The sequence below is a fragment of the Grammomys surdaster genome, unplaced genomic scaffold, assembly GCF_004785775.1.
Source record: "Grammomys surdaster isolate TR1022 unplaced genomic scaffold, NIH_TR_1.0 66, whole genome shotgun sequence".
Classification (NCBI taxonomy): Eukaryota; Metazoa; Chordata; class Mammalia; order Rodentia; family Muridae; genus Grammomys; species Grammomys surdaster.
The window spans coordinates 15,907,119-15,924,394 of NW_021604568.1; the positions used below are offsets into that span (position 1 = coordinate 15,907,119).

A 17,276-nucleotide genomic window follows, 5' to 3' on the forward strand; every position below is an offset into this window, starting at 1 on the left:
ATGCATAATTTGTTACCTGTGGCAGAGTTCAGGTATCTCCCGGAAGGATATATCAGTTCCTCCTTCATCACACAACAGTCTTGGATATCTTTCTTACCCTTTTGCACTCGCCTTGAGAGGGGCTTACCCTCTCCCTCGTTATTAATATACTGGATTTGAAATTCTGTGGAATTGCAAAAGAATTGTCTGCATGGAGGTCGATCCCATCAGAGAAACTTCAAAATGACAAACGCATATATGCAGGTGTATACATATCTTCTGAAAACTTTGTAATAAAGTACATAGTAAAATACACTATTATAAACCAGCAGGCCATCACCTAGAATTTTGAGAAATGTTTCAGTTTCTTAGTTTTGTTTGTATTTATAGTAAGTTTACTATGCTACTGTGATATTTGGCCACTGTGACTGAAGTCATAAGAAATTAATCAGGCTTTGTTTTTTACATAGCCTGATGTTCCACTGCACCCAGTTATTAACAGAATGTTATAAACAAACAAAGCAGTTTTCGAGATAAAGTTTTGTTTAGTCTCGATTGTAGTTTACTGATCTACTTAGAAAATATTCATTCTTCAGCAGGTGCCATCTGCAGTATAATGGGTAATCCAGGCAGACCTGAAACTAAATCCCTGTTCCTTCCTTTGTTAGCTTTTTGATTTTGAGCACATTACTTGATTTCTTCAGGTCTTGATTTTTTTTCACTTGTAAAGAAAGTGGAACTGATAGTTACTTTGTAGGGTAATTAAATGGAGGTAATTCAGGCAGATTCCTAGAAAACAAGAAAACTCATTAAGTGTTGGCTATTTATTATATTTATTGTAATTAAGATATATTATTATCATTAAATCTGGTAAATACCTGCCACCAAAACTTAATTACTTAACACAAAAACTTAAATAACTGTTTCTATGCCCTTAATAAGTCACCCTTAAGAATTTATAGAGTCTTAAATATCTTGCAAGTGGGATGTGAAATACATGTCAACTAGTAGGTTAATTATTAGTTCTGTGTCATCAATTAGTATAGCTAATACTTATCAGAAGGAATAAGTGTTCACTGAACCCTAAAACCTTCAGCATACTTGGTGGAAATACTAATTTGTTTGAGGTCATCTTTTCTAGAATGTTGTTATAATTGAATAACTACAGTTTTTGTTGTTAGTAGTCCTTGCTACATTAGTCTTCCTTTATGTCTGGTTCCAGGAACCTATAGTTGATCACCTTCTCAACAGATTAAATGGAAAGTTCCAGAAATAAACTGTTCATACGAGTTAAACCGTACATTATTCTGGTAGTGTGATGCTGCCGTGTGCCTTCCTTCTGTGTCCTCTCCAGAATGTTAGTCATCCTCTTGTTCATGACACCAGTCAGCCCTTGTCTACATCTCAGTGTTGTGTGTGTTTCCCACTGCTAGTCAGTTAGTAGTTATCCTGGAACCACAATGCTTAAGTCATCCGTATCTCACTTAATAATGGCTCCAAAACTCAAGAGTGATGATATTGTCTATTGGATATGCCACGGACAAACCATAAAGTTTCTCCTTTAAGTGAAAAGGTGTCATTTCTTGACTGAATAAAGAACAACCATGTGCTGTGCTTCTAAGGTGTATAGTAAGAGTGAATTTTAACCCTTCAGATTCTGCGCCTTGAACTGCAGGTAGCTTCAAGAGGGCAGTGTGTAGGGATGCAGAAGTCTACACCAGATGTCTACGTCTGACACCCATAGCTCCCAAGGTTCAGTTAGCCACTCAAGGGAGCTGTCGAACCTTAGCTTTTAGTTTCTTTAAACTATCTATGTCTACTTCAAGGTGTGATGAATAATAGCTGTGTTTATTTACTGATAAGCAATACATGTTTTCTTAAATTGGGATGCTGTGCTTTTTAATTTAACAAAGTCATAGTATAAAATTAAAAGTTTGAATCATCAACTATATTAGAAACTATAAGTTTTAAGTTCCTATTTTTCTTTGAAGGGAAGGGAACATGATCTTCATCAATAATAATGTTTCTTCTAATTTTGCATTTAAAAAAAAAAATATATATGTGTATATATATATATATATATATATATATATATATATATATATATTTTAACCTACTCAGATACATTGTCATAAGTTAGCTATGGAGGACCACAAGACTCAAGATGAGATTGTTACTTTATACAGGGTGCTTCCAAAACCCATCTCCACCCAATCTAAAAGAGGGGACTTCTGCCCCTAGACCAAGCAGAGAGGGGCCACCCAGAACCCCCTCTGACAGGCGATCTGAATTCTTGCTTAGGCTGCGAGGCTAAGCACTGCAAGGGAATATAAATAAAAGATAAAAATATCTATCTGGGTTCCCTGAGGGACAAGTCTGACTGCATAGGGGTTGATGTCAAAAGTATCCCCTCTCCAGGAAAAAGACATCGGGACAGGTATGGCCCTCATGCCTCACTGGACAACGACAGGGGGACTGGAGCCATTACAAGGTCCCCTTCAAATACTGGAGGTCAGTCCTCTATCCCCGCCTTTGCAAGTTTAGAATTGCCACAGCCCTTCTATACTTAGAGAAGGGAGGAGATGTCAGGGGCAGCCCTGCTTACACACTGTAGGCCTAAAATCAGCCATAGGCCTAAAATTAGCAATAGGCCTGTCATACATGTATACTAACACCAAGTCTTGGGTCTCAGTGGAAAAACATTGAAACAGATGGCTATAAGCTAATGTCAGCAGGCAGCTTTTGTGGAAATTTATAAGCCTGAGTAGTCATAGACCTTGTAAATAGGTAGCCTTGGCAGACAATACCAACTTAGATAAAGACAAGCGAGTCATAGGCAGAGTCATAGTGACTTGTCCACTGAACCTTCACCTAGCCGATACCCGGTTCTGAAGATATCTGTATTCCCCCTGAATACCCACGCTCCAGTGTCATTCCCTTCCCCACACCCTGCCTTTCTGTGTTTATAACTCCTGTGTGAATTAATTACGATTTGAGAAAAAATAAAAAAAAAATATTTTGTTTTCTATTTAGTTTCATACAACCCTAGAACATGTTAACTTCTGTTTTGTATGAACATAAGCACTTCATGTTTGCCCTTCATGCGTCCTGATCCTCTTGGTTTCTGACTGCCCTTGAGCTTGACCTTTGTTTCAGTACCCCTGTTACACCTAATTATGGGTGCAGTTAGATTTTTAAAAATAATTCTTATTCCTCTTGTTTGTGCTTAAATGTGTTGATTTTATTCACTTCCCCAAGACTTTTCACTATTGCTGAAAGGATCTAGTACTGTGTTTGTTTTTGGTACATTTGCAGGTTGCCTCCCCAGAGCAGATGCCTGTTCTCAGTCTGCTTCCACCCTCTTCCTGTTCATCCCTCTCCAGGCTTTTAATCTCCACATAGTTGCTTAGTTGATCTTTTCATGAAGTCATACATACTTACGTTGTTGGGATCATGAAGTTGTTCTCTTATTTACTAATAGAAAAGAGACTCTTGTAGACTAATAAACTCAACTGCTACAGACTTTAAGCAGTGCTATTGTCTCTTAAAGTGTTGGACTATATATATTCGTCTTTGGAACAAAGATTCACATTCTAGTGAACAGTTTAGTTAAATTACCCTTTGTCTTTGTTGTTTCCTTTAGTTGTTGTAATTTGTTTTGTATAAATTCCAGGATTAGAATGGCTGAACACAGAAGAACCTCTTTCTATCTACAAGGACCTGTGTGGAAAAGTGGTTATCCTTGATTTCTTCACCTACTGCTGCATTAACTGTATTCATGTGTTGCCTGATCTCCACGCCCTGGAGAGCAGATTCTCTGATAAAGGTACCTGCTTTTTGTTATGTTTCTCACACACTGCTGTACATAAGCACTGGAAGAGCATCTGGCTCCTTTACTCAAAGGGTAATGACCATTTGGCAAGCCTGTGGTGCTTCTAAGTGTAATCTGAGTCTGTGAGTCGAACTGTGAGTACCCCTCCAGGTAGTCAGGTTGGCCTTCAAGCTCTAGACTCCCTGACTTGCCTCCCAGGCGCCATTAACCTGTCATGTACTTTTTCATGAGGGGTTAAACTTAGTGATAATGATTTGCTAGAGAACCAGAATTTAGGATTCAGGTTTTGTCTAAGGGTAAGAGCCTAATTTACTTTTGTCATGATGAGATATTCAGAAAAGTCTTTTTCTATCCCAGGCTTAACTAAATTTGTTCTATGAAAAAGTGAAACATCTGGCCACAATTTTATGCTCTTCTTAGTGTGATGATACAAAGGTTTAAATTTCTTAGCAGGAAATGTCATTAGGCTTCTGACGTGAACCACAGTGGAATGCAAAATACAGCAGATACTTTTCCTTTGACCTTGTATCATTACAAGATGATTCATTTCAGTTAATGTTTTCTAAAGCACACTAGGAAATCCTCTTACAGCATTTGAGCCTCTGGAGATGGGGAAGATTATACTTAGTGTTTGCTGTCCAGGTAGGAGAATAATCAGGTTTTTTTTTTTCTTCTTTCTAATACTAACGAGAGTCAATAAATTGATAAAATGGTTTTATTTAAGTGTGAACTAATCAATACTCCTGGTGTCTATGTGAAAGCAATATGATTACTGATTGTGTGATTAGATACTGGGGTAGACCATGAGTAGACACAGATGGCGGATACCTAGGGATGTACTTGAACAAGACTGCTCGTAAAATCCAAAAGTACAATGAAGATTTACGTGCTTTTTAGCTATAATATATTCTATTTTAAAGATATTAACCAAAAGATTTACAAGCGACAAAATCATCAAAATTGACGTGTGTAGATTTAAGAGCTGTGTTTTATTATGCCCTGGGTACTATATGCCTCTGTTTCTTATTCCAGACAGTACATTTATTGAGCATGCATTATGAATATGGTTTTAGGAAATATGCAACAAATCTGAGTAAGATGTATTAAGGTGGCAAAATGCATTATTTTGTAAAATTAATGTATGTAAAAATTTAAAAGTCTTATAGAACCCTCTCCCCCAGAGAGTAGTAACTCACTTTGCCTGCGACACTTTAAAAAGATTTTGCAGTGAAACAGAATCCATCTAAACCAGAGCTAAGCAAAAGCACATGTGACGTTGAAAATGGGCAGCAGGACATGCCCTGCTGAGAGTGTCAGGTCTGCAAGCAGAGATGCCAGGAGGAGAAGCACTCTTGTTCCACATGTAGCTTGTTGTGGCAGGGCTTCTGATGAACATGGAAGAGACGTGCAGAGCTGGCTCAGTGGCTCAGAGCACTGGCTGCTCTTCCGGAGGTTCTGAGTCCAATTCCCAGCAACCACATGGTGGCTCACAACCATCTGTAATGGGTCCTAATGCCCTCTTCTGACGTGCAGGTGTACATGCAGACATAGTACTCACATACATAAAATATATAAGTAATCTTTAAAAACATAAAAGTAATAAATAAAATGAGACAAAGAATGATAGGTTAACGTATGTTGTAAAGTGCTCTTTAGGGCATTCCTAAGAATTCAGACTCTCTTCTTCCATTGAGGATGTGACAAAGTTGAAGGTTGTTTTTTATTTATTTTGGGGGTGTGTGTGTGTGAATTTTTTTGATAGGAGACATAATAAAATTGTATTTTAGAACTATGTTAAAAATTCTAATGTTGACCCCCTAAATGACTATGTAATTAGCTTAGTTGGTTGACACCATACCCAGAGAAAGTCATTGGCATCCTCCCAAGGCTCTGTGTCTTCTGCCAGCTGATATGGAGTTTTCTTTTTTAACAGCTCATGTACATATAAACAAGTCTCCGAAGAGCGTGACACTTTCTAAGTAGAAAGGGGTCCAGGAAGATGGAGGAGTAGGAAGCAGCAGAAATGCTCTTGCAGGGATGGTTGTCTGGACAGACTGTCTAGGGTGGAACTCTCATTCATTTGAAGGCAGAGTTGCTGAATATTTTTAAGCAAAAGTCACAAGATAATTAAAACTAAATCAAAAAGACAAGGAAGAATAGCCTAGTCAAAGAAAACATGAACCACGGAAACTGTCTCTTTAAAAGATAAAATGACAGGGATCTGAGACTCTCTAAGACAATATTAAAGATGCTTGTAGAACAACAGGAAGGAGTAGAAAAGGTGAAGCAGTACACAAGCAAAAGGAGAGAACAGTAAGGAGACAGGAGAACCTTTGACAACGCACAAAGCAAACACTGGGACTGAAGACTACACCATCTGAAGTGGGTATTTGGAGGCAGGCTAAAGCAGCCAGAGGAAAGACTGAGCTTAGATCTAAGGCAGCAGAAACTGCTACATATTTTAGAAAATGTTGGAAAGGATTGGAGTCTAGGGACACATAGAGTACCATCAAATAGATAGATACTTTGTAGCAGGGACTTTTAAAGGAGTAATGGCCAAAACCTGTCCCAATTTAATGAAAGGCATGATTATAAATATACAAGTTCACTGAACTCTTAAGTAGAATGATTCAAAGAGAACCACGCCAAGACTAGAATCAGTGCTGAGACACAAGGACACAGAACTCAGCAATAGGAGAGAAGCAGCTGAGTACGCTCAGAGAGCATGAGGGGTTGGCAGTCTCCTCAGATGGATGGTTGTGATGAGGCCAGACACTGAAGACAGTAGGCCAGTGTATTCTGGTTCCTAAAGGAAGACTTTGTGCAAAGTTTTGCAGTTGTTAGTTATGCTTCTCAAGTGGGAGAGAAAGGAGAACATAAAAGCTGGGAAGCTCACTAGAGTTCTGCAGGTGGACAAGAGCACACGCCACCTACTATTTTAAAGCCTGAGAAGAAACAGGTGTAAGTAAACACTTGGTAGTTGTAAAAACTGCATTACTGGAGCAATGATGTTGTAGCTTGATTTCTGGAAGACTTAGACAAATGCATAATAAAAATTAGTCTAAAAGATATTGACAGATTTAAGGGAAGAAATTGACAATTCTGTAATAGTAGTTGAAGAATTCAATACCCATTCTCCATAATGAGGATAGACAGGTCATAGAATTTTCAGTAGGTTTTAAAAGAATATTCCAAGTATCTTCTCTTGTTATCAATTAAAGTTAGGAGTCAATAGAAGGAAAGCTGTTGTGATGAATGGTTTATGAAAATTAAACACATCTTTAAATACCCAATAGACCAAAATGGACGTTACAAGACAATTAGAAAACACTTAGAAACAAACATTTATACTATATTATAAGAAAGCTTAAGAACACATTTTAAAAAATATGCCAACCAAATTTATAGCATAAAGAGCTAGAAAAAGAACTAACTTCCGTGAAATTAAGAAGACACCAAACAGTGAAGGTTTGAGTAGAGAAAAACAGAATAGACAATAGGAAAATAATAGAAGCTAAACATTGATATCTTGGCAGTATCAGTATAACTGACGACCTTAGCTAGATTACTAAAATCAGAAGTGCAGGTGAAGCTGTTACTACTCGTTCCATTGAAATAAGAATTAGAAGAGTACATAGAATTGTGCGCCAGTGATGAAACTGAACTGTCTGAAAGCACAAAGTCTTCCAAGAGTAAACCATGAAGAGATAGAAACCTCAATAGACCTTTATCTACTGGTGTTAGTCACTGTAGCCAAGTCACGGTAACAACCAAACTTTTACCTCAGGGTGAATGGAAAGGGAAAACAGATACACACACTGGGGCGACTGGTCGCCCTCAAGAAGGAAGGGAGTACTTGGGAGTGCTGGCAGCTTTGAGGAGTCTTGAAAATATATTATACTAAGTAAAATAATCTCTCTCTCTCTCTCTCTCTCTCTCTCTCTCTCTCTCTTTCTCTCTCTCTCTCTTTCTCTCTCTCTCTCTTTCTCTCTCTCTCTCTCTCTCTCTCTCTCTCTCTCTCTCTCTCTCTCTCACACACACACACACACACACACACACACACACACACAGTGATGCCACTCAAGTGAATTATCTAGAGTAGTTACAACTCACAGAGCTAGAAAGTAAAATGGTGTGGAAGGAGACTAATAAGGACTTACTGTGCAATAGGTTAAGTTTCAGGGTATTCTGTTCTTAGCCCAGGCTAGTCTAAAACCTACTGTTAGCCCAGGATGGCCTTGGCTTTTTGTCTGGGATTTTCGGGTTTGCAAGATGAGGAGGTCAGAGATGGATGGTGGTTGGAATTGGTTGTCCAACAGTATGATTGTGCTCAATTCTCTACTACATTAAAGTATTGTTAAGGCAGTGGAATTAGAAAATAACCTCTCTGAGTACAACACTGGCTGCATGTGGTGGCGTATGCTGTAATGCCCACACTTAGGATGCTGAGGTAGGAATGTGACAAGTTGGAGTCCTGCCTGAACAGTAAAGTGAGAGACCATTTCTAAATGGGAGGAGGGGTGCTTTATCCTCTTTTTACATTTAAAATTAACATTATAAAGACAAATCTGTGCACTTTGGGAGAAATTCAGTTTGTTCATTAGCATAGAATCCTGCTGACTTAGTGGGATCCATTTGTTAGGTGTATAGACAGTTTTATGAGCCAACTATAAACTTGAAGCTGGCCACAGGGGAAGTATTTATACCATGAACATCAACAAATACTAATCAGGAAATTAATAAATATTGATTTTGATTATTCCATCAAATCAAATTGCTAGTTTGCTAGCATACCATGGGGTATCTTATTCTTAGACTGTTAGACTGTAGAGCAGCAGTTCTTAACTGGTGGGTCATGACCCCCTTGGGGTCACATATCAGATTTCCTTCATATCAGATGTTTACATTATGATTCATGACACCACAGCATGAGGAACTGCATGAAAGAGTCACAGTATTAGGAAGGTTAAAAACTACTGCCATAGACAAATAATTTGTTTCTTCATGTGTCTATTTTGAATACTGTTTGTGGAATAAATTTTTAAGCCCTGGAGAATACTTTGAAAAGTGGTCTCAGCTACGTGATTTCAAAGAAATATTTCTGCAATAATATGCTACTGTGAAAATCTGGGTAACTCAAATGTTCTTTATTGTCAGAAGATAATTCAATTCATGATGAGAAGACATATCCAGAAACCATCAAAGGGAAGTTCAGTAGGCCGTCACCAGATTAAACTTGCTTTCTTACAGCTGGGTGTCTCCCGCTGTCTGAGACATTTGTGAGCATAGGACAGCAATGCTGTTCCTGTCCTGATGGTTATCAGGACATCTTAAATCCCAGGGCACAAGAGAGGCAGCTCAGCAGAGTGAAGGATTTCTCATTAATTCAGAAAGAGGCTCTGTTTCAAACCCACTCTTGCCCAGCTTAGTGGTACAGCCTATAATTCCATCGCTCAGTAAGCAGGGGCTGGAAGATTAAGTTCTAAGCCAGCCTAGAGTCCATAGCAAGACCCTAGCAAAACCCTGAGTTAAATAAATAAATAAATAAATAAATAAATAAATAAATAACAGTTTTTAAACTCAGGTCTATAATAATGACCAATAACATTTTTCTAATAGCATATGAAGAACTATTTCAAGCAAAAAATAAATAATGGTCAGTTGTAATGAGTCACTCTAACGCTTAAATATTTTAAAAGAAATAATCATGCCCTGAGGTCATTAGTTGATAGTAATTCAGCACATGTTTATAGTACATTGGTAACAGTACTATGTGAAGACTAGGTGAAGACTCAGCCTGGGATTCAGAAGATAGTCGCCTTTGGGGCTCCAAGTGATTACAGTGAAGAACACAAGCAGGAGCAGACGTGGGAGACCAGATGCGGGGGCCAGTCCTCTCTTGGTGGACACACACAGCACACACCTCCTGCAGCATGGGCAGACACACATTTGGCACACTGCCACCCAGGGAACTTCCTTCCACTTGTTAGGTTCATCTCCCACATTTTTAGCAGAGGTGCCCATGGGGGCAGCTTCTTTTCTGTGGCATATCCCAGAACAACAGACTCCCAAGAAAATACTTGTTTACCATAAATCACATGGTTTCTACACAGTGTAGCCATGGTGAGCCACTCCACCTGTGCTGTCTGGAGCACTGAGAACCCTTCCACATCCAGATGCTGGCCAAGAGCCCTTCTTACACATAGGCCCTTCAGACAGTCTGAAGGGTCTGCTATGTTAACTCTTATCTGTATGTATTTTACATTTCCTTTCTTTTCCCACAACCCATCTAGTTATCAGGCTGTGTTCTTAAGTAGTTGTGCTCCTGTGAAAATATTGGTCATTTTATGGCATGTTTTCAGGGGTTTAATCTGACCAAGAGCCTAATGACTTTTTTTTTTGTCTTTCTGTTTTGCTTCTGATCTCTGCTTCAACTTAATCTTTAGTGGTTTTGATTTCAGTATTCCCACTACTTTAAGTATCAATACCTACTGCCCAGTGCCATCTGCCCATGGGACCCTTTCTCCCTTTGTTTCAGCCTGCCTAGCTTTGCCCCAGATCATCTGTGGTATTGTTGTGTGGTGGTGGCAGAGTGTTGTTCGGTGTTTGTGTATGGAGGCCAGAGGTTGACCTCAGATATCTTCCTCAACCTCTCCCCTCATTGTTTGGGACAGGGTTCTTGGTCTTGGTGAAGCTGGAGCTCACAGATTGGCTGGACTGGCTGGCCAGAATCTTTGGGGTCAGCCTGCCTCACTCTCTCCTCTGCTGTGAGTCTGGAGCTGTTGTGCTCTGCCTTTTACATGGGTGCTAGGTGTGAATTCAGATGTGCTTGAACTGCAACACTTTGCCAGTTGAGCCTTTTCTCAGCCCCCTTGCTTTTTAATGCTGTTATCTATTATCTATAATGTCCCTGTGCCTGAGATGATTTTCTCTCCTTTTTTATGTTATAAAGTTATGCTTACCATTTAGGGTACAGGTTTTACTTTTGTAAATGTATTCAAGAAGCCCTCAAATATTTTTAGTCTTTGTATTTGACTAGATTATTGTGTAAACTATTGCTAAACACTTAGTGTTACAGTGTATTAAATTGAATCTATATGTGTTTATCTTTTTGTCTCAGTTACTGTTCTATTGCTGTGAAGAGACACCCATGACCAAAGTAACTCCTTATTTAAAAAAAATCATTTAGTAGGGGTCTTGTTTACAGTTTTAGAGGCTTTATCCATGACCATCATGGCAGTAAGCAGACAGGCGTGGTGTTAGAGCAGCAGCTGAGAGGTCTACATCCTGACTCATACTCAGCAGGCAGAGACAGAGACACTGAGCCTGGTGTGACACACCTTCTCCAACAAGGGCCCGCCCTTTAATCCTTCTAATCCTTCTCAAACAGTTCCATTCTCCTGTGACTAAGCATCCAAACATTTGAGCCTGTGGGCACCATTCTTATTCAAACCAGCACATTTTTCTTTCAGGCTTTTGGAAGTTGCCCCCCTCCTTTCCTCCTGTTTCTGCCGGCTCCTCTTTGCTTTTCCTGTCATGTTTTGATCCTTATGTTGGAGTTGCAGAGAGAAGAATCTTCTCATCCTAATTGTTAAGGCCTAAGTAATAGAAAAATCAAACTAATTTAAGAAAAATGTCTGAATATTTTAAGACACAATGCTAAAAAAATGAGGAAAGATATTTGATAATTGTCTATACATGAATCAGTATTTGCGCTATGTGATATATATAGTCATCTTCATTCTGCTTCTTATATACCAGTGCCCTTGGCCTGTAAGGCATGTGTCCAAAGCCTGTGGATACTGATCACTGCCTGTAATAACCCGTGACGCCCCTTTTTTCATTAGTAAGTGCTTATCGGATTGTAGCCTTAAGTAATATTTACAATTTGAGATATAATAGCAAGACTAGCACAGTTTCTTTTTCTGTCTTAATGGTGATGAATAAATATGTATTCTTATCATAGATTTTATTTTCATTCCTTAAGTCAAAATCTCTCACCTTTTCACTGAAAAAATATATGCCTTCTTCATTGATAAACATGAATTGCTATCCTTACTGTTCCTGAGCTTAGGGCCATAATTAACTACAGTGTTGGTTACTTGAACACAGAACTAATGTAGCAACTGGGTGGCTATGTGGGTAGTGGATTTAACATGGCTGCCTTGAAAGGGGGATGATAGACACCAGATGGGCTGGAGTGGGTCTCAGATCACACTGTACTACTCAGGAGGGTGTATAGTCTAAAACATGAATAATTGACCTCTGTGATTTCCTATTCCATAACTTTAGACTACGGTTGATTTTAGATAACTAGAACCCTGGAAAGATGGGACAGAAGGATACTGTAATGATATCCTAAGGAACCGAAGGAAGCTCAGGTTGCTACAGTACCTGAGAGGCAAAAGATATGGAGATGCTTCTGGAGTGATTCTTGATCTTCATAGTAAGGAGAGTGAAGGATGTTTTGCAAGATGGCGATACAGTCATGTTGTGTGTGTGTTTTTAAGAGATCAGTCTGACCTTTAGGGAGATAACTCATTATAGATAAGACAGGTGTGCAAATCTGCAAATACCAGGGTCAGCAGAGTAATGATGTGCATGTGGCAAGATGGAAGTCAGTTCGACATGACTTTGCTGGTCTTGGTTCAGATTCTAGAGTCTGACACTGGACAGTTTATTTTAGGCATATTTAAATACAGAACAGCTTTAGGAAAAAATGCTTCCTGGTAACAACTGACTCAATCCCATGTGAACAATAAAGCTTAAGGCATGACGACATCAAAACTGTTTTGTAAAGTACATGTGACCTCTTCCATAAAGATGGGTTCTATAGCTTAAGGGCCTTGGGGAGAACCTGGTGTACCACTGTCATACAGATAACAGGAAGGTTACCAAGTTATAAAGTCCATGTGCAATAGAATGGGTTCTCTTGACCGAGGAACAATATCCAAGATAAAGGTCTAGGGAGGAAGAGTCTGGGGTTCAGATGTGACCTGGCCCTACAGATAGCACAGATCACCAGGCTATTAACTACATCTACTCCCAGCCATCTGAGTGGAAACCAAGTAGACATTTCCCCCTTGAGGAGACAGTCTTCCGTGTCTCACATTCCTGGATTCCCCGGTGCTTATCTGTGAGCACAAGGCTCTCCTGCTCGCTACAGATGGGTAGATGAGGTCTGTGCTAAGACTGGTCTGCTCTGAGACAGGGTACAGGCTGAACAAGTTGTAGGGGATAAGATCAATAGGGCTTGGTCATTAATTAAATTTGGATGATGAAGGCAGCCCATGGGTTATCACAGAGACACTCTAGATTGAGTTCTTGCTTATATAGTTGGATATATAATAATGCAGTTCTATAACAAAACACCAGAGAAAGTGCAGATTTGATGGGGAAGCTCATGAGGTTAGTTTGAAGCATCTTCAATACTTGCATTTCATTTTCCATATAACTTTAGTTGCATGTCTGAATAATAAAGGACCAAATTCTGACCATGACTTTGAAGGCGGACCATTTCTGGGTATTTGTTTTTACTGTCTCAAACATCTGTCTTCTTTGTATGTGCTGTTTATCTCGCTGAATCTCCCTCACCGCTCTCTTTGCCTCATTTCAACTTCTCTTCATTGAGGTGTCACCCCATTCATCATTTCTTTGGGAAAATATTGGGATATATTGGTTAGCGGGAAAGTAAGTAGGAAATACCACCATATATTTTGATTAATATTATGGCAGCTATATAATATGCATACACAAAAGGACTTAACTTAGGGGTTCTTACTTGAGTTTGGCAACTTTTCAATCATTCCTGTTATTTATTTCGCTGTTTGCATTGTCCCAGATCTAACCAGTGTCTTGCCCACCGGCCGCCTCCTGTGCTCATGCCATTTTTGGAGTACTTCCTTCTCACACCAGAGTATTTCTAGTTCCTCCTGCGCTTTCACAGCTCATCCCCAGTTACCGTTTCTCCAGGGAGCTCATGGTTCCTAAGCTGTCTTTGGTTTTAGTTTAGTCCCCTCAAAGACTTAAACAGTTATTGACCCTAGTCTTTCCACCTGCCTCCTCCAAAAATGACAGTGTTCATTTGAAGGGCAGGGGATTCACTTGTTAGCACCCTTGCCATCTTTGTAGCCTTGTTGTGTGTGTGTGTCTGTGTGTGTGTGTGTGTGTGTGTCTGTCTGTCTGTATCCATGTCTGTGTGCATCTGGGTGGGTCGGGGGTGAGTGTAACAACACGGTTTTCACTGTGAAATGGAAAGGTTTGTCATTTATGCACCTGTGTCTTCACCTGCTTCTGCCTTGTACTTTATTTCATTTCTTACTACTTTTTCTCTTAAATAGAAAGTAGTGTACTTAAGACATTTTGTGCATAATAGTTCACAGTGTATATACAGTGTAATTCAGCCATTTTCCTGTATGTTGGCTAAGGTTATGGCTCAGTAGTCACAATGAATAATTTTGTGGAGGGATAGGTTTTCACATAGTGGTGGACTAATTAAGGGACATTTCCTAGAAATGAGATAGTAAATGTCATTTTGTTGCATATTTCTAAATTCCTTATTCTAGAGTCATTTTTGGGAGCACACTACAGAGAGAGAGGGAGAGAGAAGGAAGGAGGGAGGGAGGGAGGGAGGGAGAAAGAGAGAGAGAGAGAGAGAGAGAGAGAGAGAGAGAGAGAGAGAGAGACTATCCCCCTGTTGCTTCAGCAGTGTTTTAACTTTTACCTATCTAAACATCATTCTATATATGTAAAATGGCAGTTTATCATACATGTAGGGTATTTTTCTATTAAGTTGATAATTGGTTATTGTTTGACTCTCTGAAGGCTATTTTCATGTATTAATTTTATGTTTGAAATTGCTAAATCTTCTTAATTGAGTCTCAAGGATTTTTCTGGCATACTAATTATATCACATGCATGCAAATATTTGTAATTCTGATGTCTTTGAGTTCTTCTCTTGTGTAATTATGTTTGCCATCTCCCTGTCTGTACCTCAGCTCTTTGTCAAATAGTAGAGCTAGCAGGTATCTTTGCCTTGTGCCGTATACTTATAGCATTTATACTATAGCATTTATTTATAATTATAGCATTTCCTCATTAAGAGGCTCATTTTGAGACTTAATTACAGTTATTTAATCAACCAACAAAATATGGAAGACTTACTTTATGTAAGTTATAAACATTATGTTAAGCAAAATGTATCTGCATTGTTTCTTGACTTGAAGGAAAATGGAAGCCACCTGTGAGAGTTATCAAGTTGTCAACTTGATGGACAGGATCTAGGATTATCTAGCAGACCAGTCTGGGCCGGCCTCCGGGGATTATCCATATCAGCATAACTGACGTGTGGAACCCACCTTGACTTTGAGGAGCAACATCCTATGAGGCTGGGTTCCTGGACTGAGTTACAATCTTGTGGAATACCAGAATTCGGTGCTCTTTGCTTCCTGGCTAAATGCCTCCCACTCCTGTCAGCAGGACTATCCTGCCAAGGCAGACTGGACCCTCAGACTGTGAGCCACAGCAAACCCTTCCTTCAAGTTTCTTCTTCTTGATTATTTTGTAATAGCAATGAGAAAGGTAGCTAATACACCTACTCTAAAATCTTTCTCCTTGACCTCCCAAACATAAAAATAACGAGGAAAGCGAATACAACCATATATGACCCTACATCTCACAGTACCACCAGACAGTACCACCAGACAGTACCGTGGCCTTCACATCATGTGGCCACCAAGACATAAACTCTAGTTAAAGGTGCTCCTTATGCAAACTGAGGACAGGGGTAGAGGGAGCTTAGCCAGTACCAGAAGAACAGATCAGAGTGCTTGGCAAACACAAAACATCCTCCTGGTTCCCTTGTTTGTTTGTTTATTTGTTTGTGGGCTCTGTGTTTCATTTTGTTTGTTTGTTTTGTCTTCTTTTTCCCCTTATTGTTTTTCTGTTTGGGGTGTTTTGTTTTTTTTGTCTATTTTTTGAGAAAGACAGAGTGTGTAGTTAGGTGGGTAGAGAGGTGGGGAGAATCTGGGAGGAATTAGTGGAAGGGAAAACATAATAAAAATACTTTGTGAAATTTTTTTTTTAAAAAATAAAATGCCACAGTTTTGAAAAAAAGGAAGAAAAAAACAGTGATTCTGAAGACTTGGAACACAAATAGAATGTCCCTTTGGCCCTAGTAAGAAATACCCAATACAAAGTTCCAAGTGTTTAACGTAGATTCGGATGCCCTTGTTATAGCTTACCTTAGATGTTCAGGACAGATGGTGATGGGGGAGCTGCTTTGGGACAAGCATCAAGTACACAAGCAGGGTGTGGCTTCCCTCAGATGCATCCCAAAGCCAAAGAAGGAAATAAGGGAAAATTTAGGATCCAGTATGAAGGAAGGAGAATTACAGCCAGCACCTCCTCCATGAGTGGGGTCAATAAATGAAACTGCACAGAAAACAGAGCTGTCAGAAGGGGGAGCTCTCAAGCTAGGAACCTGGCTTACAAGATAAGGCAGGCACATCTATACAAATAGTCACAGACCTGACAATACTTGACAAGTATTACTCCTTACTGGAGTAATATCTTCAAGCAGCATTCAAGACTAATGAAAACCAACTTGGATCAGAAATATTAAAATTAAAAAGAAAAAGAAGAAATGAGCACTGATTGAATTCAAAAAACAAAAAATTCAAGATTATATTAGGAATGAAATCTGAATTGCAGGATGTCTAAGGGAGGGTACGTTTATATAATACTGGAGTGGGTGAGACTGAAGTGGAGCCAGCAGAGGGGAGTGGGGAGCTCTAGTGGACGAGGGTGGGCCAGCGTAGGGAGAGAACGAGGGACCGAGAAGACAATCAAAACAACGACCCAGACTAATACCAGAATTAGAATAGAAAAAAAGACTAAATATGAAAAAAAAATCTTGATTCTTCATCTTGAAAGGGCCTATAAGGTACCAGGGACTATTAGCCCAGAAAAGTCCAAGGAACAGCTTAATAAAACTTAAAATAACAGACCAAAACAAAAAAGTCTTAAGAGCTCCAGACAGAAAGATAAGCTAACAAAAGCATGTGCATTAAACTTATAAAATTGTCACAGATAGATTGCAAAGACATGGCACATAAAGCAACATTCAGTACTCTGAAGGTGCACAAGCCAAGGTCATGTATCCATTTGTCTTCTATGCATCAAGGCTATAATAAACAGTGAGGAAGTTCAAGGATTCAGAGGGTAGTGTGCACATGTGCCATTTTCGTGCATGTCCTACAGGGAGCGTTCATCTCATTCTGGCTGAGTAGGACGGATGGCTGCCATGGATGGATGAGGATGTCACGTACGTAGACGCAGCACTGTACAGATGCAGCACTGTAAATAGAGCTATGTGTGATGGTCAGAGTTTGTTGTGAAAAAACAGAACCGACCGAGGTAACAAAGAGTGAGGATTTACTGTAGGAGCTGACCTAGCTACGTAATT

General features: G+C 39.4%; 1 protein-coding gene across 1 annotated transcript in view; it reads left to right on the top strand.

The window, feature by feature from the left end:
* Nucleotides 1-17,276, top strand: part of Nhlrc2 (NHL repeat containing 2) — a 57,918-nt gene that overhangs the window by 753 nt on the left and 39,889 nt on the right. The window contains exon 2 of the mRNA XM_028775515.1: nt 3,653-3,805. Coding sequence (XP_028631348.1) covers nt 3,653-3,805 — 153 coding nt within the window. The remainder of the gene's footprint in view (nt 1-3,652; nt 3,806-17,276) is intronic.